Source organism: Dromiciops gliroides, chromosome 6 (assembly GCF_019393635.1).
Source record: "Dromiciops gliroides isolate mDroGli1 chromosome 6, mDroGli1.pri, whole genome shotgun sequence".
Classification (NCBI taxonomy): Eukaryota; Metazoa; Chordata; class Mammalia; order Microbiotheria; family Microbiotheriidae; genus Dromiciops; species Dromiciops gliroides.
The window spans coordinates 189,875,310-189,899,199 of NC_057866.1; the positions used below are offsets into that span (position 1 = coordinate 189,875,310).

A 23,890-nucleotide genomic window follows, 5' to 3' on the forward strand; every position below is an offset into this window, starting at 1 on the left:
GTTTCTTGGTGGGGAATAGAAGTCAAAGAAGACAGGGAACTAAGAGACAGTGAGTAAACAAAATACTGGTCTTATCACATCCCACCATTTCTCTTCTTTTATTGCTATAGGTAGCCATACTATAGTCCAAAACTTCTTAAAGTATGGGTTTATGACACCATATGGGTTTGTGTAACCGAATGTGGAGGTTGTCAAAAATTTGGCAACAGTAAAAGGTTACGTATACATTTTTATATACCTGGGATCACATAACAATTTCTCAGGTAAAAAGGGGTCATGAATAGAAAGAGTTTAAGAAGCACTTTGATCATAAATCCTGTTTCTGTCACTATGGTCTATATTAAAGGTGATGATTAGCATCCTTTAACTTATCAGAAAGGTCTCTACCAAGCTATATTTGTTTCAACCTCTATCAAACCTCTTCTCTCTTCTACTTGTGGGCTGCTGAATATTAATGGGAAAAATGTAGCCATACCACTACATATTTATGTTGTCTTATTTTCAATTGGGCCTTCGATGCTGAACGATCCTCTTGTTCTTTACTGATTCATTCATTTAACAAACATTCATTAGGCTCCTACTATGTGACAGGCACTGGGCTTCCTGCTGGAGATACAAACACAAAAATAACCTCAAGGAGTTTATATTCTAGAGTGTGATTGACTTCTAGCATATTTTCTAAAGCAGAAATTCTGTATCATCTACTCTTTCCTTCAGCCTTCAACAATGCCTCCTAATCCTCCCATCTCTGCAGAGGACCTTCCCTGCTACATCACTTTAAAAGAAAAGACAGGGTAGCTAGGTGGTGCATTGTATAGAGCACCGGCCCTGGATTCAGGAAGACCTGAGTTCAAATCCAACCTCAGACACTTTACGTACTTACTAGCTGTGTGACTGTAGGCAAGTCACTTAACCCCAATTGCCTTACCAAAAAAAGAGAGGCCATTTTCACAAGTTTTTTCTTTTGCTCACTCTCATTTCCCTCTTCCTGTCTTCATCAGCCCTCATTCTTACCTCCTTTGGGGCACCTAGGTGGTACAGTGAATAGAGCACTGGATCTGAAGTTGGGAGAACCTCAGTTCAAATCTCACCTCAGATATTTACTAGCTCTGTGACCTAAGGGAGGTCATTTAACCCCAATTGCCTCAAATGAAGAAGGTCATCTCCAGTCTTCCTATTATATGTCTTGCCACTAGATCCAGATGACTCTGGAGGAGTAAGTGAGGTCGGTGACCTTGCACAGCCCTCCTTCTCTTAAATCCAATTCACTCCAAGTCATGTCATCACATCCCCATGTCATGGTCCTCTCCAAAAATGAAGGAACAGCAGCAGCAGCAGCAGCAGCAGCAGCAGCAGCAGCAGCACCACCACCACCACCACCACCACTAGCAGCATCAGTACCACCACCACTGAGTGCAGCAGCACCACCGCTGCCAGGAGCAGCACCTTTATATCAATCTCTGAGGAAGTGATAGCCTTAGAAGACTTTCCTGCCAGGGGTATGGCATTGCACATTTCACAGGGCCTAGATAATGACAACTTGTTAGATAGCTAGAGGAACCATATGTGTCCTTTACATTGGTTGCCTTGTATATTTAAAATAGTTTTGTTGATAGCTTTTATTTTTTGCATCTTAGTCATTTCTGGAAAGACCCTATCCCTAAGTCTCTCTATGGTAAAACCTTCCTTATAACAAAGAAAAATAGCCAAGAAAAACTAACCAACACAGAAACTGAGTCTGATAGCATATGTGACATTCTCCACCAGTCGTCCTCTTTTTATTTTTCCTCCAAGGAAAAGAGAGTAGTAGATTTTATCTCCTTTTCTTTTGGATAAAGATTGGCCACTACAGCTGTCTTAAATATTTTGTTTCTCGCATGTTATTTTCATGTTACTTGGTTGGGGTCAGTCTTCTGGTGTTTGGATAGCCTATGATAATAAGACTTTACTGAGACAGCCTAGGGTAGCAACTATGATATAGCATCAGTTTAAGACTCAGACCCATCAGGAATAATTGGAGAGCCCTAGACATAACAATCCAAATGTAATAGTACATACTGAAGATACATTTTAACTTTTTTTTTTTTGCAGGGCAATGAGGGTTAAGTGACTTGCCCAGGGTCACACAGCTAGTTAAGTGTCAAATGGCTGAGGTCAGATTTGAACTCAGGTCCTCCTGAATCCAGGGCTAGTGCTTTATCCACTGTGCCACCTAGCTGCCCCCTGAAGATACATTTTAAAGAGTAACATTTTCTTTCTATGAATTTTCAGGCCAGAATTTCCAACTCTCATTAATCCCATTTTTATTAGTATGTAGTCAACTTAATTAGAAATAATCACCAGCCAAAATCAGAAAAAGTTGAAGGCACTTCTAAGTGCTAGCTTTTTTATTTTTAAAGTAATATATTATTGATAGATTAGCACAGTTAATGATGCAAAAGGGGAAAGGTAAAATGGTTGATTTGGTCATATTTGGAGGGTGAACATTTTTCTTTATGCTATTTGTTTATGTGTCCTCTTTTTCACAACAAAAGTATCACTTTAAAAGATTGTAAATGCTGCTGTTATAGGGAAAGATCAGTTTGGGGGAAGAAAAGTGAGTTAATTGTCAAAAATGGATCAAATGGCAAATTTTTTTTTAAAGTAATAAACATTTTTGTTTATAGTTTTGAGTTCCGATTTTTATCCCTCCTTCCTTTCCTCCCCTCCCCCTTCCCTGAGGTGGCAAGAAATCAGATATGGGCTATAAAGGTATGATTATGTAAAACATTACCACATTATTCATTTTGTACAAGAAAACTTGAAAAAAATGAAAGAATGAAATACAGCATATTTTAGTCTGTGTTCCATCAATATCAGCTCTTTCTTTGGAGGTGGAGAATATGCTTCATCAGTAGTTCCATGGCATGTTTTTAAAATGTAGTTTCCCTCTTTATCTCTTAATTAGAACTACTTTTGCTTCTGCTTTGTTGGAGAGCATGATTGCTAACCCCGCCCCCCCTTTTTACTTCAGTTGAAGCATAATAGATTCTGTTCTAGCCCTTATTTAAACTCCGTATGTATCTTTCTGTATTTTTTAAAGTAATAAACATTTTTATTTATAATTTTGGGTTCCAATTTTTATCCCTCCTTCCCTCCCCTACCCCTTCCCTGAGGTGGTAAGCAATCAGATATAGGTTATATATGTATGATTGTGTAAAACATTGCCATATTAATCATTTTGTATAAGAAAACTTGAATAAAAGAAAAAAGAAAAGCAAGTGGAAAAAGACAACATGCTTCAGTCTGTAGTCCATCAATATCAGTTCTTTCTTTGGAAGTGGATAGTATATTTCATCAAAGTCCTTTGGAATTGTCTTGGATCATTGTATTGTTGAGAATAGTTAAGTCATTCACAGTTGTTCATCAAATAATATTTCTGTCTATGTGCACAATGTTCTCTTGGTTCTGCTTTCTTCACTATATATCAATTCATACATATCTTCCCAGGCCTTTCTGAAATCATCTTGCTTGTCATTTCTTATAGCACAATAATATTCCATCACCATCATATACCACGGCTTGTTTAGCCATTCCCCAAATGATGGATATTGCTTTGATTTCTGAATCTTAGCCACCACAAAAAGAGATGCTAGAATTATTTTTGTACAAATAGCTCTTTTTGCGGGGATGTCTTTGGGATATAAACTCAGCTGTGGTATTGCTGGATCAAAGGGTATGTACAGTTCTATACCCCTTTGGGCATAGTTCCAAATTTCTCTCCAGATGGGTTGGATCTTTTCACACCTCCACGAACAGTGGATTAGCATCTCAGCTTTCCCACATCACCTCCAACATCCAATATTTTCCATTTTTGTTGCATTTGAAATGGCAAATTTCTCAAAGTGAAGATGAAAACTATTTATTCAACTTCCTTTGCTTTGCTATAAACATCACATTTATTCACTACCTGTCACTAATTACTTTTCTATCCAATCAATCAGGTAAGGTGAAATTGAAGACTCATTTAAACTTGACTTTGTACAGGGTGCTGAAAGTGTAATAAATATTTTTAAAAACCATGAGAGGGAAATAAATGCATTTAACTTGCTAAAAATGATAAAGAGGATCTGATTGTAGTCCATAAAATAAAAATGCTACTAAAATCCTTGAAGATACGATTGGTTCATGAAAATTGTATCATTTAATATTTACAAATTATTGATAAGTACAAGTAAAGTGCTTATGATGTTTGATTTTTATCAGAGATGAATTCCATGGGTAGTCTTTGTGAATAATAAACCAAAATATGTTCAGTCAGTTATATAATTATAACTCATCCTTGGTATTGTCCATGAAGACATGAGAAAGGAAGAAAGGTGCATGAGGGGAAGAATACTGGATTTGGAGTCAGAAGACCTGGGTTCAGATTTCAATACTTGCCTTATAAATGGAATCTATATAATAGTAAGTTATAGGGGGGCAGCTAGGTGGTGCATTGGATAAAGCACTGACCCTGGATTCAGGAGTAGCTGAGTTCAAATCTGGCCTCAGACATTTGCCACTTACTAGCTATGTGACCCTGGGCAAGTCACTTAACCCTAATTGCCCCACAAAACAAAAAGTAAGTTGTAGCACCTTGTTCTACCTCATTTTCTTTATTTGTCCAATGAGGGGGTTGGTATGGATGACCTGAAAGAGCCCTCTCAGCACAAAAATCTAGGTTCCCATGTATCTAAGACGCTAATGCTACAGCTGCTTTAGAGTGTGTTAATTAGGCAGCAGTTATAGAAAGAGATCAGTTGAGCTTAGTTTTTTTTAACATCTAGCGATTTTAAGGACAGTTAAATGACTCAGTAGATAGAAAGCCATGTCTGGAGTCAGGAAGATCTGAGTTCAAATCTGGACCCAGACACTAGCTGTGTAACCCTGAACAAGTCGTTTACCTTCTGATTGCATTAATCTACTTAAAGAAGGAAATGTCAAACCACTCCAGTATAGTCAATGGGGTCACAAAGAGTTGAACATGACTGAATGAAAATGATAATGACAGAGATTTTACGATGCAGAGAAAAAGTATGTTATGGGAATGGGGGATAGTGAGTGGAAGTGTTTAAAGATTAGATGATGAATATTTCATATATGGGAAATACTGAGTTAACCAAATGCTCTTGAATATAGAGTGTGTAAAGTAGATTAAGATATAGTTATTTCAGGAAGGTTGACTAGGGACAGAATGTGCTAAACAGAGGTTTTTTGTCTTTTATATCAGAAGCAATAGGGAGCCACTGGAACTTCTTGAGCAGGAGAGTGATGTGTGTTTTAGGAATATTAATTTGGCAGTTATAAGAAGGATGTCTTAGAGAATAGAGATCTTTCAGGCAGTAAAAACAGTTAGGAGGTTATAGAGATTTCTATCTCCTTAGATTTGACTAATGATGTCAATAAATTGGGGAATAGTTGAACAAGTTGTAGTATATGATTATGGTGGAATACTACTGTGCTAGAAGAAATGATGAGCTCAATAATTTTATTTATGTATTTAAGTTTTCAACCTTTGTTTAGATAAGATTTCAAATTTTTCTCCCTCCCTTCCCTCCTTCCCCCCTCCCCTAGACAGCAGGTAATCTGATATATAACATTAAACATATTTCTCCATTAGTCATGTTATACAAGAAGAATCAGAGCAAGAAGGAAAAACCTCCAAAAAGAAAAACAACAGCACCAAAAACAAAAGAGATAGTATGGTCCACTCAGCATCCATATTCCACAGTTTGTTTTTTGTTTTTTTGTTTTTTTCTGGATTTGGAGAGCCTTTTCCATCATGAGTTCCTTGGAACTTTCTTGTATTACACCATTGGATTGGTGAGAAGAATCTAGTCTATCACAGTTGATCAACACACAATGTTGATGATACTGTTCACAATGTTCTCCTGATTCTGCTCATCTCACTCATCATCAGTCCATGCAGGAGCCTCCAGGTTTCTCTGAACTCCTCCTGCTCATCATTCCTTACAGCACAATAGTATTCCATTACATTTCTATACCACAACTTGTCCAGCCATTCCCCAATTGATGGGCATCCCCTCATCTTCTAATTACTTGCCACCACAAAAAGAGCAGCTATAAATATTTTTGTACATGTGGGTCCTTTTCCCTTTTTTATGATCTCTTTGGGGAAAAGACCCAAAAGTGGTATTGCTGGGTCAAAGGGTATGCACAGCTTTATCGCCCTTTGGGCATAATTCCAAATTGCTCTCCAGAATGGTTGGATCAGTTCACAGCTCCACCAACAATGCATTAGTGTTCCAATTTTTCCACAGCTTCTCCAACATTTATTATTTTCCTTTTTTGTCATTTTAGCCAATCTGATAGGTATGAGGTGGTACCTCAGAGTTATATTAATTTGCATCTCTCTAATCAATAGTGATTTAGGAGCTCAATAATTTTAGAAAAAGCAAGGAAAGACTTGCTTGAAATAATGGAGGGAATAGTGAGCAGAACCAAGAGGAAAGTGTATACAATAAGAGCAATATTGTTTAAAGAATGACTTTGAGTAAGTTATTTTGACTATTGCAAATACCAAAATTAGACATATAGGAAATATGAAGAAAGGAGCTATCTGCATCCAGAGAAAGAACTGATAAATAGAAGTTTGTATGAGATAATTTTATACATATATAACTATTTGTGTCTAATTATAACTATTTCTAGGGTAGGCGGTAGGAAGGAAAAAAGGAAATTTACATGATAATTTTGTTGTATATTTGAAAGGAAGTTGTGCATAGTAAATTTGCACTTTCATGTACAATCATCTTTTTATTGTGCTATGTTAAGGAATGCTTGTTTTATTCCATAAATTAAAAATAAAATAAAAAGAGATGATAATTTTGGAAAGAACAATTTTAGTTAAATAATGAGGTTGAAAGCCATATTTAAGAGGGTTTAGAGACAGTGGGAGATGAGGAAGTAGAGGTACCAAATACTGATAGTCTTTTGAAGTGTTTAACTCAGAAGGGGAGAAGAAATTTAGAATGAATTCAGTGATTTATTTTTTTTTAAGATTGGGGAGATGGGTATGTTTATACATGTTAGAGAAAGAATGAGTAGAGTTGGAGAGATTAATTATTAGAGAAAGGAAACGGATTATGGTGGGGAGGAATAATCAGTTAGAGATGGGATAGGATCAAGGCAAGGGTAAACAGAATGATTGGCCTTGACCAGCAGAAGAGTCACCTCTTCATTAGAGACTGGAATAAATTAATAAACAGTATGGGATGGTGACAGAGATTTATAAGATGAAAAGGGATAAAGAGGAAATTGGCTGGAAATATCTTAATCCATATAAAATAATTTGTACACAGTATATATCTAGGTCAGGAGTAGGGAGAAAATGTTAGGGCTAGAGATAGAGATATAATAGTCATCAACTTAGAAGTAATAATAACTTCAGTTTCCTTTGAAGGAAAGGTACCCCGTGGCAAAAAAAGGCATTTTAGGTATCATCATGGTCCTAACCATAGTCGTCCCTCTTGTTTTTCTCTACCATCCCTCTACTATTCTCATGTTTTGTGTGAGAAGAAAAGATATCTTCAGTTTTTTTTTCAGAACCTCTCCTAATAATGGACCTTCCAGATCCATCCCAAACTCAGGTCATATGTTCTTTCAGATTGAATTCATGGATTTAAAAATAAGCACATTTTGAGGCTTTGCACACCTTTGTTTATTTCTTGAAATATGATCATTTCTTTAAACTGTTGATACTTTCTAATTCAGATGGAAAAATTTCAATGCACCGATTTTATCTTGTAACTATGGAACTTTTAATCCTGTACTGGAATAGTATACCCCAGTCTTTGTCCACAGGATACCTCTTGTATTTTATCATTTGATCAATATTTTGGGACAAGTATCTCCAAAACGCTCAGTCAAATCTTAAAAATCAACATTTCATCATGCCATACTATTTTCAAAAGAAATATTATATTTTAAATAAAATGCATGTAACATTTGCTGTTAAACCTATCACTTCATTTAATTTGCAACAATTCAAAATCTCCTCCTTGAGAACATTTCTTCTATAACTTTTTGTTCAAAGTACTATTAATACTTTCTGATTATACAGCAGAAAGCTAAAAATGTCTCTAGAGTCACTAAACTAGCTTTAATCATTTTAGGTATAAAGCAAGTTAAATTCACATGCCCATTCATCACAGCCCAAGTCTTGCTCCTTTTGAAGACTGAAGTATGCATCTGTGCAAAAAAAAATGTCATTTTCACTCACTCACCCTTTGCAGATTTTCTGCACTTAAAGAGGAATCTGTGTCATTTCCAAGGTCATAGCTGTGGAGGAAGTAAAGGAACAAAGCTGTTCATCCACCACCTCCACAGATTCCCACCTCCCCAAACCTATGTTCAGTGCTTTTATTTTTTCTGGTCATTGAATGACAGAAGGGTTCATAGCAGTTTTCAGAGTTTTTTTTTTTTTTAACAGATCTAAAGTCATATATTCATTCTGCTCCATGGATAACCCTCCTGTTTTTCAACTTCCATTTTTTCTTGCAAACCTCTACAGCATGAAAAAATAAAGACATGAAAATTCCAACAGTAAACATTCTTTTATTTTTATCTCAAAGAAGATTTATCTTGTTGTATGTTTTCCAGGTCATTATCCTGAGGTATTTTTGCTTTTTGTTTTTACTTTAATTTAAAGAATTCGAATCCTTAGATTTATGAAAATGAGTATCGACTCAAAACATCTTTTTCTTTTGAAATTTCACATTATTTTTTCTCCACTTTCCCCTTTTCAAATAAAATAAATTAATTCAAGTAGTAGTTGCTATTTCAATATAATCCACTCAAAGAGGTATTTATTTATTTTAAATAAACATTTTTATTTAAGGTTTTGTGGTTTATATTCTATCCCCCTTTTCCCTCCTCTCCCCCTTCCCTGAGGTAATAAGCAATCAGATATAGCTCATACCTTTGCAATTATGTAAAACATTACTCTATTAGTAATTTTGTATAAAAAAACTCAAAGAAAATAATAAAGAATGAAAGTGAAATATACCATGCTTCAGTCTGTGTTGCATCACTCAATATCAGTTCTTTCTTTGGAGATGGATAGTATGCTTCATCATTAGTACTTTGGGATTGTCTTTGATCATTGCATTGCTGAGAATAGTTAAGTCATTCACAGTTCTTCATCAAACAACATTGCTGTAACTGTGCACAATGTTCTCCTGGTTCTGCTCACTTTACTATACATCAGTTCATATGAGTCTTTCCAGGTCTTTCTGAAAATCATCCTGCTAATTTCTCATAGCATAATAATATTCCATTACAATCATATACCACAACTTGTTCATCCATTCCTCAACTGATGGACATTCCTTTGATTTCTAATTCTTAGCCACCACAAAAAGAGCGGCTATAACTACTTGTGTGCAAATAGGTCTTTTTTCTCTTTTTTGGGACCTCAGACACTTGACACTTACTAGCTGTGTGACCCTGGGCAAGTCACTTAACCCCTATTGCCCTGCAAAACAAAAAAACAAACAAACAAAAAACAGAATTAGGTAACATGGGCAAGCATTCCAAAAGCTGATATATGCATGTCATCTGGGTGCACACGTTCAGCTTCATGTGAGATGCAACCTGGGCATACCTTTACTTAGGCATCAGGATAGTTAAGTAGAGGAGAAACAGCACTGACTCCTTTATGGAACCCATTTTCTAGATAGAATACATTAGGAGTCAAGAATTACAATACCATATATTTCCTCAAGCATATCTACATGGCAGCCATTCAATATTTCCTTGTCGAAATCAACAAGGCTGAATTCATTCCCATGCCTATGCCTAAGGCCCCAGGTGAGGCTTGGTACCGTGCAATGCTGGGGGGGGGCTTGACTTTTTTTTTTTTTTACAAGCCTTCCTTAATTCTGGCCTTTAGCACACTTATTTCAGGTTTGTGCCACTGCTTTTCATTTCATATTCATATTGGAACTCTTTCCTTATTTAGCCTATATACTGAATTCCCTTTCTTCTACCCCTTTGTTCATAGCTGTCTTTGATGGCTCCTCCCTTGTGTTTGCCCTCTCTCTCCTGGAGAGCTCATCCTCTCCCAGTTCTTCAGCCATCACTTTTATGTAAATGTCTCCTAAATTCATATGGAGAACCATGACTTTGCATTGGACAAGAATTTCTAGCTTCCTGAAAGTCATTTCCACTTGAATGCCTTCACAAAACCTCAGGTTGAACATATATCTCTTGAATTTATCATATGTTCCCTCTAGCCAGTCCCTTTTCTTTCCTCTCACTTTTCTGTCAATAGCCCCATTATTATCCCAGTTAGCTAGGTTCTGTTTCAAGCTCAGGGTCATCTTTGACATCTTCTACCATTTGTTATCTACTGAATCTTGTCATTTCTCTCTAGACAGTTTTTCTTATGCTCATCTCTATCTCTGTTCCAACAGTCACCATTGTACTTCAAACTCATTACTACTTGCATGAGCTTCTATATACTTTCCTCTCATATCTTCAGGCCTCCAGTGTCTTTTTCCCTTCAACCAAACCTACCCATTACTCTTATACTACTCTTTCCAAAACAGCTTTGATTGTCCTCTGACACCTATAATGTTTTCCTTTTGCACAGGAAGTGTAAAATCCTTCCCCTGGCATTTAATCCTAGATTAATCTCTATTTACTCCCCTCTACACATCCTGTGTTCCTGCCAAAATAGTCTACTTGCTGTACCCTGACTGTGCTTTACAATTTTCTACTTCCACATCTTTGTGCAAGCTGTTCCCTCTGTATTATGATGGCGACATGGAAAAGTCATTGAATTTGGACCTGGAGGACATGGGTTCCAATCCTAACTCCCTGTATTGTTAACCTGTGTCACCTTGGACAAGTCATATCCTCTTTCTAGGCCAAAGTTTACTCATCTAAGAAGTTTGATCTCAGATGATCTCTCTGAGGTCCTATCTTCCCTCCTTTTTTTTTTTTTTTTTAAGTGAGGCAATTGGGGTTAAGTGACTTGCCCAGGGTCACACAGCTAGTAAGTGTTAAGTGTCTGAGGCCGGATTTGAACTCAGGTACTCCTGACTCCAGGGCCGGTGCTCTATCCACTGCGCCACCTAGCTGCCCTTCCCTCCCTTTTTATAAACTCTAACTTTACCTGTTTCAATTAATACCCATCACAGGATCACAAAATTCAAGGGTTGAAATCTGCCTCAGGGTTCGTTTAATCCAATTTAATCTCTGTCTCTTTCTTTATCTCTAGAACTCATCAAGGGCAACTACAGTAGGAACTCTTTTATAATATTATTTCTCCATCATTTTATTCCTGAGTGAACTGCTTTCTACTTTGCTTCCATATTTAAATCTGTAACTTTCTCCCTATGTGGCAACCTTCTTATTATAAAGTGCCATTCCCATCTCATCACCCTACCCCTAAACTAGATATAGTTCATTTGAAGAAAGAAGATAATAATAGCTCTCTACTCGGAGCTTGGTGGTGCAGTGGATAATGTGCCGGGTCTAGATTCAGAAAGACTCCTCTTCTTGAATTCAAATCTGGCCTCAAACACTTACTAGCTGTGTGTGATCCTGGGCAAGTCAGTAAATCCTGTTTACCTCAGTTTCCTCATCTATAAAATGAGCTGGAGAAGAAAATGGCAAAACACTCCAGTATCTTCAAGAAAACCCCCAAAGGGGTCACAACAATTCAGACAGAACTGAAAAATGACAAAACAACAACAAAGCTGTCTACTTAGTTGGATGGAATCTTTTCAAGATATGGTAAACACATATTATAATAACAACAGTAGCAAGAAAAGAAAAGAAAAGGAAAAAACCTGAAATATTTTCTGTTTACACAAGTTTAAGATTTAAAATTCTGACTTATTTATGCCCCTTAGAAAATTTTCAGACTTCTGGATTAGAAATAAATTGTTTTAAATTATCCTAAGGCTTGGAAGTATAAGAATGGGGGGGGGGTACAAGAAAAATTTATTTACTTAATGGGTTTTTTTGGGTGGGGCAATGAGGGTTAAGTTAAGTGACTTGCCTAAGGTCACACAGCTAGTAAGTATCAAGTGTCTGAGTCTGGATTTGAACTCAGGTCTTCCTGAATCCAGGGCTGGTGCTTTATCCACTGTGCCACCTAGCTGCCCCTTACTTCATGTTTTAAAGGAGAAAAAAGACCATTGGTAAAAAGAACTCCTTGCTGAGGAAATTCCTACTAATGAAGGTGGCAATCTTTGGAAAGGAAGGGAATAAGTATTTACAAAACATCTACTATGTGCCAGGCACTTTAGTAAGCACTTCATAAATACCTCATTTGATCCTCACAACAAGCTTGAGAGGTAGGTGCTGTTATTATTCTCATTTGACATTGGGGAAAACTGAGTCAAACAGTGGTTAGGTGACTTTCTTACAGTCACAAAGCTAATAAGTATCTGAAGCTGATTTTGAATTCAAGTGTTTCTGACTCCAGGCCTAGAGCTCTATCCACTGTGCCATCTAGTTGCCATAAACCTTTGACCATCAGTATTTTTTTACTTACAAACGCAGAGTTGCTACAAAGGGTCTTATAGACAGCATGGACCTGGGATAGTATTTGTACCTACATCAACCTGGTTCTGAGGTGGGCTTTCTATCCAGTAGAACATGCTTATCTTCTCCTACCTTATTTTCTCCTTTGCAAAATGGAGCTCCCATGCTGTGTTTTAGGGACAAGAGTTCTTGTATCTTCCTAGAGTAGCATATCCATATTCTGAAATGTGTATATACTACCTCATGAGCTTATGAAATAGGGAGACCAGCATTGCCTTGTCAGTTACTTTCCCTCACTAAAGTAGTGTGGCAGAGTGGGAAAAGCCTGACCTGTCAGTCAAGGGACCTAGGTTTAAATTCTGCCTTGGACACTTATTAACTGGGTCTGTCTGTCCAGTTGGTGATTTAATGGAATAGAAACATAGCTTCATGTGAAGCTGATTTAACTATGGGATTAAGTCATAAATTGTAGAAGGTTTGATGATTTTCATTCTTAGAGAGGGTATTCTCTATACTAATCAAGATTTCTCTACGTCAATGAAATTACAAGCCAATCCTTATCTTCCCAAACAAACAAATCCACAAGGGACAACCAGTTTTACTTACACGCATGCATGTGCACAGGAACGCACACACACACATGTAGTATATGTAAATATATATAGTATACATACTATACACACATGCACACACACTAATTGTATATGTGTATATATAGTATATACATATAGTATATAGAGTATACGCACAGACACGCACATATACATGTATATGTATATATGTAAAATCTCATTATAAAGTTGATTATATGTCCAAGAGATGAAGGACCAATTCCATCCAGAACTTCAGAATTCATTCTGGGTTCTGAGTGCATCCTAGTTAGAGATACCTCTGTTTTATACTCAGAAAGGAAGAAGGAATTGGAGCCCTTTAAAAATGCACAAATATAGGATAAATAGTAATGAGAAACAGTTGAATTCACCTATCAAATAGATGAATACGCCTATTTGAATCCAGATGAACAAGCCAGATAACATACACTCAGGTTGGCAGAATTTATTTTTTATATAGAGGCTGCACTTATTTGCTCTCCAGTTATTCTAGTTGTTTCTGTACATATGTACCCCTTATTTTATCTGGGGGGGGGCAGGGGCCAAGTCTGACTGAACTGTGTGTCTCTGGTAAAGTTTTATTTACCTCTTAAGTCTTGTTTTTCTCATTTGTAAAATATCAATAACAATCTTCCTCCTTGCCTGCCTTCCTTCTTTGCCTCCTTGCCTCCCCCTTTGCCTCCCTGTCTCCCTCCCTCCCTGCCTGCCTGCCTGCCTGCCTGCCTGCCTCCCTCCCTCCCCTCCTTAAGTGTTTTAAAAAATCTTCAAATACTCTATGAATACATGCTATCTTTATGATTTCAGAGGTTGAAATTATTCTTATCAATTTAATGATGTTAAGAAACCCCTACAGAGGAGGACTCAAACACTCATCAGTTTTTCTGATGGTGAACATTTCTAACTACCACAGATATTTACTGGCTATGTGAATATAGGCAAGTCATGTACCCATTCCAGTCCTCAGTTTCCTCATTCGTTAAAAAGGAACATTGGATGAGATGGCCTTCAAGGTTCCTTCAAGCACTGAAACTGTTATTTTATTATTATATGATGAAGACTCTCCCCATTAAGGCCTGTACAGGCAGTAACATGTTCCTATGAAGAGATAAATCACACTGGGGAAATCATAGATTCCCCCCACCCCAAGATATCCTGAAGTAAAGCAGTAGGTGAAAGAGGAATATTATTTGGCATATAACATGGATGGGTGCATTTCTCTTGTTTTAATATCTTAGTGTGGGACACAAGAAACAGATCTCATCTAAGTTAAGAAACAGGAGAGTCCTGAAAAATGACCAAAGTCCAAATGGTTTCTTGGGCAATAGGTGAAATCTGATTCTTTTTAATTCATTCTCTAAGAGGATAAAGTGGGCTGGTCAGTTTTCTTTGGCCTGGTAAACTTTTAGCGCCTATCTACTTGGTTGGGTTACTGAAGGTTTCATCTCTTGGTACACATTGGAGTCAATTATAAGGATGACTGAGCAGGTGCCATCTTTGATTCACTAAAATAAATCATTTCAGACTAACTAGAGTTTTTTTTTATGGAGTAACTAAGTTAATAGATGAAAGGGCATAATTTATCTTGATTTTAGCAAAGGCATTTGATAGAATATTTCTCAGAGCTTTTAAGGTTAGAAAATACTGACATGTGTATAGAATGGAAGAAATGAATGGCTAAAAATGGAAAATGCTACTTTAGGCCAAATTGTACCAGTAGAAATCCCCTGGACTCAGAATCAGGTATGGTTCTATTTCATATTTATATTCCTTATCGAGAAATAGACTAGAGATAATATCTTGAAAATAATGGCATTTCATGGTTCAGAGGACTCACTAGAACTTTTTTTTCTTATTTGTTGAATAGTAATGACTAATCAAACTCCAAAGGTATAATGTTTTCAGATGATATAGTTCTTTATATGTGTTTATTTGTTATTTTATTGTCCTACAAAAATGAAGCTTGCAACCAACCTAGACATGATCATTGCATGTGATTCTTCTCTTCTGTGTTCCATTAATTCAACATTGGGTGTAGGAGGAATCCAATCACCATGTTAGGACAATTTCTTTATTGTTCTCATTTTATCAAAGGCACTAGTTCCCATTAGCCTTATTTTTCACTCCTATTGTTGAGTGAATCTTGGTTGTCTTTTGTGATTTCACATTCACATGATATTATGATGTTCTTATATCCATAATGCATTTTTCCATTACCCTCTGAGACATGCTCATTTTTTAGAAAACAGGGTCATTTTTAAGGCATATGCTTGCCAAAGTTTATCATGCCATGAAGGTTCGGTGTAGAGTGAAGGATTGCCACTAATGGTGAGATCTTCCAGTTGTCTCAGTTTGTAAGTGGTATTGTGCTGGTTATTTCAAGCCCAGGAATACTTTAGGACTTCTTGGATAAGATCTGAAACAACTCAAATGAATTTTTCATAACCATCCACTTGGAAAAAACCCCAAGAAAAAGAAAAATGCCTATTATTGAGAAAAATAAGAATATACACACATGCATGTGCTTATATGGAGACAAATATGTATGTATATGTATATGTATATATGTTCCTATCTTAGACACAGTGTTTATACGTGATGTCCAGTTCCATTCATACTAAGGAGATAGTTGAATTTCCATATGTGGATTGGCATCTAATATTGCTGAAACTCTCAGTGACGTGTCAGTGAGATGAAGTACACTGGGTATTGATACAAAGTGAGGCACATTACTGTTTATACTAAGTAAAAATAAGAGATTTTATTCTCATTGGTTTTGATTATCATACATAACTTTATTGACCAGTTCAACATGGGTTCAAATGAATAGAAAGTCAATTTTAGGTATGTTTTTCAGTCACTTGTCATTGAGACTCCTATAGTCATTATCATCACTGACAACCCTTTAATTGATTACTCTTGGAGGAAATAGTGAGAGATCCAGGGGTAGTTTCTTCATTGGGAAGGCAAAGAGAAAAGCAAGGGCGAAGAGGCCCTAGAAAGGCTATTTTGGGCGGACTGTAGATAAGGGATTTGTCTGTGGCATCATAAAATGCTATGTGCCCCTCTTCATAATCAAGAAAAACACCCACTTTGCGTATAGGTTGATTTAAATAAAAGACATTGTGTGAGGTCCAGAGACAGAAACGGTTTTCAGATTTGACACACATTAGGGTACAAGTATCCCCAGCTAAGTTGGAGAGGTTACCCTTCCTGTTGACTGATTCTTTACAGATTCCCACTTCCCATCCTGTTTTATCTCCCACTTCCACTTCCCAGTAGTGTTTCCCTGAGGTGAATCTCTGGGCACCTAAAACTCTGAGTGCATGGGAAAATTTCTTATGGTTGCCTGTCTGGTCCTGTGGGACATCAACATATTTGACACTCTTCAAATCTTCAGACAGGGTAAGCTGGGGATCAGCTGTTTCAGGATCCAGAGTTATATCCCCTGTAGAAAAAAGAGGAGTATTAATCAACTGGGGTGTCTAGAGCCTGGAGGTTAATATGGGAGAATCATAGGGCAGTACTCTCACTTTTAAGTGGGATTAAATGAAAAGTATATGTAACTTAATTTCCCTGTTTCTCTGTAAAATGAGAAAGATGATGTTGGATAAGATGATCTCTGAGGTATCTTCTAATTTGAAATCTATGATTCTTATGTTTTAAGGCATTCCCTTTGAACTCTGCTTTTATTCATTCACTCATTCAGTGAATTCAATCCAATTCAATAAACAGTCATCATATACCAGAGTCTGTGCTAAGTGCTGGTGACACAAATATTAAAAAGAAAGAGTAGCAGCCCCAGGGAGCTTACAATATAATGGGTGAGATGGGGACAGCTAGGTGGCTCAGTGGATAGAGCACCAGCCCTGGATTCAGGAGGACCTGAGTTCAAATCTGACCTCAGGCACTTGACCACTTGACACTTGCTAGCTGTGTGAAACTGGGCAATTCACTTAACCCTCATTGTCCCGACCAAACAAAAAAAAAAAGATATTTGCCCTCATGGAGCTTGTAATCTGTCAGGGGGGGGCACTGGAGACATACATAGCTACATAAGAAATAGAATCAAAATGCAGCACATTGAACATATAAAAATGGTTACACAGATAGATGGGAGGCAAGCAGAATGGAAGTACGTCTCCAAGAAAGGGAGATATGGGGGATATGGAGGGAGGGAAAAAAAGGAAGAAAAAAAGGAAGAGAAGAAAAAGAAAAGAAACAAGATGAAAAGGATAGAAGAGAACCGAATAGGAGGAATGGGGTTATAAAACCGTGAATCTTACACCTTTGAAGTATTACATTTACCAAATGGACAAGAATGGTAAAAGAGGAATTCAATAGTGGGATAACAAATTGGGAAATAAAGCACATGAATTCACTAGCTATGAAATAATCCAGTTGCTTAAAAAACAATAGCTAATAAGTGACATAAATAGGATTATTAATGCCTATGTCTATAAAGAGGAGAATAGGAAACATGTCAGTCATGTGGGAGCAGAAATGAACAATATTGGGTAGTGGGTTCTTTGTGCATGCCAGTGGAACATGATGTCATCATCAATCCACTGAAAATGATATGGGAATGCTTGGGCTTTCTGTAATGCCACCTGGGGTCAATAGATATGACTTACTTTGGAAACTCACAAGTATTTCACTCATGCCAGTGATTTGGAAAGCTATCCGGTTTGGGAAAGCACACTCTGGATCTTGAAGTAACAAGGCTTCAGTCCTACAAAAAGGGTACATTCAGTTATACATGTTCTATACAGCTCTAAAGATCCCTCAAACCTCAGTACACTTGAATAACAGACACCAGTTAGCACTTTCACCCACCCAGACTTCTTCAGTTTGTCAGAGAATGGAAACTTACCTTTCCTGGGTGTTTTTCATAGCCTAAGGGGAGACAAAAAGAAAAAGTTTTAATCTTCTCATCCTTAGTCAATTCCTATGATATTCTTTTTCAGAGGGCACAGATACCACTTCCCACAGTTTCCTCTCTATTTCAGAAATATTTTTTCTAGGGATAGTACTTGGATTGCAAAAAATAAGTCAGTTTAGAAATACCATGTGGTTCTCCTTTAATTTCACTTGCTTCATGCCATCTAGTGTTCTTCTGAAGATAGGAAATGACTCAATTGTGAGGGGTGTTTAAGCCTGCCCTTTGCCTTCTCTTTCCCTTGCATAGAAAACTCAGCTGACATAGTCAACCTGTTGGTTTTCCTAAAGTGAGAGGACAGAAGTTGAGGAAGTTAGAAGAAGGCCGGGTGAGCAACAGACTAAAAGTCGCCCTTTGTTAAGATGAATGTGCATGGGAAACATAGCTTCTTAGATTAAAGAATCTTGGACTTATTTTACACAGTTGGAATGTGAATGTGAAGAAGCTCATACTGTGGTTATATTCCCTGGTCCTATGGATAGAAAGGCTCTATATGCCTATCCACTATCATCCCAAAGAAAGAAGCCATTACCCTTCACTGTGATAAAAATTATTTGTGGTAAAGATTAATATTGAAAGTTATAGTTGAATCATTTGGGAGGGGCCACACCTGGCCCACCCTGAGACTGTGCATGCTACTGAGCAGCTTTTGAAGGACCTCCCCTTTTGGGGGAGGAAAATGCCACTAGAAGGGAGGCAACTTCTGGTGGGTGGGGCGTTAAAAAGCTCTCCCTCTTTGGGCCTGGCAGTGAGTTTGGTGGCAGTCCTGGACCTGGCAGAGGCATGTGTTTACTGACGGGGTTTGGTGAGTTTTAATTAAGGAAAATCCTAAATTTCCTTTGAACTAGCTTAATTGGGAGCACTCTGGAATTGCCTAGGCTAAGCTTAGAGTTAAGACTATCTATCTGTATTTCTACTTCCTTATTTCCTTAACTGCTTTCACCTTTGTGGTTTAATTAATTCCCAAGCAATAAAACCTGATCCATTATGAACTAAAGCTCAGAGGCTCCTTTTCTTATTGGCCTGGGAGGAATATATAAAAAGGAAAGTTCAAAGGGGAAATTAAACCTAAAAAAGTCCCTCATATTTCCAGGACCCCAATATTAAGGTGTCACCCTAATAACACTCCGTATATCAAATTTTGGCTCTCACATCACCCATCCCAAAACATAGAAGTGGAATTGGGCTGTTGGAGAAAAATATATTATTAGAGTCAGTAGAACCTCAGCTTTTATCTAGGCCAACCTATTTCATGAATGATATTTAAGGTATGCTCCATCAGCCTCCATTTAAACACTTCCCATCACAGGGAAATCATCACCTGTAGAGACAGATCAAATGGTTTGGGACAATATTTTTCTGGAGTGACAGCATGGCTAGGTAGAAATGGCACATGGGACTTTGAGCCATTAAGAGATGAGCTCAAATACTGTCTCTGATACTAACCACCTATACAACTTCAGGGAAGCCTCTGATGGCTCTGGGACTTACTATCATCCATATAATAAGGATAATAATATTTGTCTTACCTAACTCAGATGATGATTGTGATTCACAGAAAAGGTAATGGATCTCTGTTACTTAGGAGATTTAAAGGACCAAACTAATTTGAGTAATGAAGGTTGTTATTGTTCAACCACTTGGTCCTTCTTTGCCCTCAGGTACCAAAAACAGGGATTCTAACACCCTGGTGATGGACAATCAAGTGCTTGAATAGAGCTATCACCTTCCCCCATACTGTTTTCACATTTAAAACATGCTCAGTTCCTTCAGGTGATCTTCTGGGACAGATTTCCATTCTATTTCCCACTTTAGGGATCTTCTTTTTGACTAAATCCACATTTTTTCATGTACCTTCTCAGAAGCCTCTAGCTCAGTGGTTCTTAAACTCTTGGACCTTTTCAGTGGTCATCCCAAGAAAGGAATGCTTTCTCTGTCTGCTCAGCTCTTCCTCATAGAGTTCCTCTCTTCTTTCAAGACATAGTTTAAGCATCACCTTCTATTAAAATTTTCCAGATTCCTCCAGTACCCAATAGCTATGTCCATTACATCCAAAACACCTTTTACATATTCATATTTATTTTCCCTTTCTTTAATTTGGACAAACTTATAAGTGTCTCGGTCATCTCTGCCATTAGTTTGCGAGTTCATTGAGAGTAAGAGTTTTTCCATGCATAATTTGTGCTTGATAAATGCTTGATCAATTCACAATTTATCACAATTGATTATGATGATGTTCTCACATCACAGTATTCTAGTTTACCAGGAGAATTTATGGCCACTGTCAGATCAGGAGACTCAAATATAAGCGTGTGATTCTAAGTGGAAGTCCCATTCAACTTGAGGTGTATTTTGAAAATCCTAGCATATGAGGGTTCTGTTCAGTTGTAAATCCTTCCCCTACATATTGTTTGATTAGAGTAGATTTTCAACAAGCCTTGCTCAGGAGAAAACACATGCATTTGGGAGGGTAGATTGAAAAGATGTAACTAGCTCACTCTATAAAATGGTCCTCAATATCCCTTCTCATGGTTGTCTGGGAGATGACAGGGCATGTGCCTTTAAATTCAGCTACCACACAGATCGCAAACTATTTAACTTGAAAAGGCAAGTCAAGACTAAAATGGAGGGAGAGTTGGTGCATGATTTTTTCTTGGTTTGCAGACAATTGTGCACCAAAAGCAGCCTCTGAAGCTGAGATGCAACAAAGTATGCATGATTTTCTGCTGCTTGTGCTAATTTTGGCCTAACATTCAACACCAAGAAAACACAGATTTTCTAGCAGCAATATCATATTTCTGTTTTAAATACATACCTGGAGCATTTCCAAAGGCCCCTTGTCCAAGTTCTTCTGTACCTCTAATGTCATTTGTTGCAGGTTTTGGATTTGTTGTGACAGTTTGGTCTTGCTCTTATTGAATTTGGCCAAGTTTTCTTTTACTTCCAAGTCCAGTTTTAGCATTTGCACATGTTTTTCATCCCGTAAGAAAATGTGCATTTTCTCATATTCAGATATAACTGACAGTTTCAAAACATGTAAATCCTCCTGTCACAAGAGAAATCAGGACAAAGGAAGTCAGTGAAAAGTCCATGAGTGATGAGCCCAGTGTGAAATATTTTGGTTTCCTGGTAAACACTATTGACCAACTATGAATATTCAAAAACCCTGATGTCAGACAGAGCTCTTCCATCTCCTTTCTCCAAATTTTTCCACTTTCAAACCCTGTAAAGTACATTGCCTCTCCAAGGTCTTTTAAAAAGGAATAGTTAATGAGGACAAAAAAATTGTTTAAAGGAAGATCCCTCTAGTTCATACCACATTTTTCCCAATCTGTCCAAATGCTACTAGTAAACTTCATTCAAATGTTATCAGTTTTACATTTTTAAAAAATCCTCTACTGTTATTAGGTATTAGGTATCAACATGTGCATCCATTATATTGATAATACCTGCTATGTTCTGAAAATCAATAGAAATCTGTTTCTTTTCCAAAATATACTTTTCAATGCATTTCATCACTAACTATTCCTTATGAGAAGGGCCTTCAAGAGACAGCTTACCTTGTACCTTTATCACTAAGAAAACAAACACTAACCTTACATCGTGCTTCCTTCTCTGTCTCATTATTCAATTGCCTTTGAAATTTCTCCTTTTTGTCCAACAAATTTCCCCATGTCTCTTGAATCTTATCCTGTAAGAAAAGCAAAGTCTTGTCAAAACTATTTTTAGAACAAAAAGATCCCTAAAGTTGTGATTTGTTATGTAATAATAGTTCACAAGTATAAAGCATTCTGACAATAACACTGAGAGGTGGGCACTATTGTTATCAGCATTTTTACTGGTGAGCAAAATGAAATGGAAGAATTTGGAAGGCCAAATGAGAAGAAGTAGAGTGAGTTTAGTTTTGAAACCATAAAAAGGCATGAGGCCTTTAAATTTTCCTTGGTAAATGTAGGTTGTCCAACATAGCAGTGGCCACAATAGTGTTGAGCGAGCAGACACCATCTCTTCCCTGGGATTGAATCACTAGTAAGCAGATATTCTTACCTTGCACTTGTCCACAGCTCTGTCCAAGGGAAAGACTTGGTGATCCTTGTGCTCTGGGGCTAATGAACAAGACTCACAGAGGAGTCTCTGGTCTTCCTCACAAAAGAGCTTTTCTTTTTCCCAATGTTGAACACAGATGTTCATGCTTTGCAGTAAATGAGGTCTGATTATGCTGCCCATGAGAGAAAGATTCTGCAAGTTCTTGTTGGGCACCAAATCACTGATTTGGATAACTTGTCTGCACTCTGGGCAGGTGAATTCGGCATCAGCTTCATTCTCACACTGGAAAAGGCACCGTGTGCAAAAACTGTGGCCACATTTGACAGTGACTGGGTCAGTGAAGTAGCCCAGGCAGATGGAGCAAGTGATATCTGCCTTGAAGTGTTCAAGTAAGGCTTTGACATCCATCTTCCTGGACCTGGGGAGAAATAGAGAAAATTTTGACTAGGGCATTCATGTACTATTGAATACATTTCAGAACTTTTGTGCAGGTTGTATTGCAGGGAAGCAGAGGCAATAGAGGGCCTGTAACAGAGGTGGTTCTGTATCTACCACACATCCTGAGCAGATCCATTGGGGATCAAAAGTGTGTCCTATCTTCAAATAGAACTAGGGAACCTAAGAGTCCTGGGATGCAGAGATTATGGGCTAAGCCTATCCTAGAGTGGGCTTCCTCATCCCTATTCATCTTGATGAGGCTAAAGAGCTGATTTCTTGTATAGGATCAGGTTTTCCCTAGAGATTATGGAAACTGATGCCTCCAGTGCTGAACCTGAGCTCTCTTCTCCAAGGAACCTAGATAATGGGGATTATCTTTTACTATTTCTTACCCTTCCCTTCTCTTCCTCTTACCTTATATTCAGGGTCACTATTTTCTGAAGAAAACATCTTTATTTGTTCTTAAATACTACTGAAATTCTCTGGCTTGGCTAACCTCATTACTTTGTTGAGTAGTTTAGGAATAAAATTTCAAAGACATAGGATAATAGCATTTCTGATAATTTGACAACCAGGCAAGGAAAATGATTTTTCTCTGTACCCCTGACTTCTCTTTCCCACTCATATCACAGACCTTAAACTCACACATTTTTCTAATCAGCCTCCCTTTTTTTCTCTTTAACTTATGATTCCTTTATTGGACTGAGATGGCTCTTTTAAGTATATATAGAAAAAAAATCCCAAGAGAAGCTTACCTCTGATTCTGTCCAGCTCAGATATTCTTCTCAGGATTGATAATGTTAGCTCATTCTCTGGATATTTACCAGCAAAAGGTGTCAGGACTGAATTGCTGAGATCTTTTTATATGTCTTCCTTTGAATTAGCCTCTCCCTTGACTCCACCCACAAAAGTTGAGAACTCCTGTGTCTTGATAGTGCTTCCCAACTCTGGTATAGGGCAGTGTTCTCATCTTTTTGAGTACTAATGAGCTACAATTCACAATGGTATTGACACCTATACCCTTCAGGTCAGAGTTTTCTTGATCCTCAGTTACAAGCAAAACTTTCCTCTGATTCCTTCCTTCTCAGATATTTCTCTCAGGATACATAATGCTAGCTCTTGACCATGAGCTCTACCAGGAAAACTTTTTTCAGACTGAATTGTTTGAGTCTTTTAAAGGGTTCCTTCTTTTTAGCCTCTCACTTTCCTCTGCCCAGAAAAGATGAAAATTCCTGTGTTCTCACATTGCTTCCACACTCTATGTTATGGGACTGGCTAAGTTCACACCTCTCCTCCTTTTCCCCCCCTCCTCCCCCAG

The 23,890-nt window shown here is 37.5% G+C and overlaps 1 protein-coding gene across 1 annotated transcript in view; it reads right to left on the bottom strand.

Annotated features, from left to right (window-relative positions):
- The window catches only part of LOC122732170 (probable E3 ubiquitin-protein ligase TRIML1), a 66,443-nt gene extending 43,901 nt beyond the window's left edge, over window positions 1-22,542 (bottom strand). Inside the window, exons 1-6 of the mRNA XM_043972302.1 lie at window positions 22,135-22,542; window positions 21,683-21,778; window positions 20,903-21,133; window positions 18,022-18,044; window positions 17,783-17,880; window positions 16,357-16,596 (exon numbers count right to left, since the gene is read on the bottom strand). Coding sequence (XP_043828237.1) covers window positions 16,357-16,596; window positions 17,783-17,880; window positions 18,022-18,044; window positions 20,903-21,133; window positions 21,683-21,778; window positions 22,135-22,542 — 1,096 coding nt within the window. The remainder of the gene's footprint in view (window positions 1-16,356; window positions 16,597-17,782; window positions 17,881-18,021; window positions 18,045-20,902; window positions 21,134-21,682; window positions 21,779-22,134) is intronic.
- Between the last annotated feature and the right edge of the window lie 1,348 nt (window positions 22,543-23,890).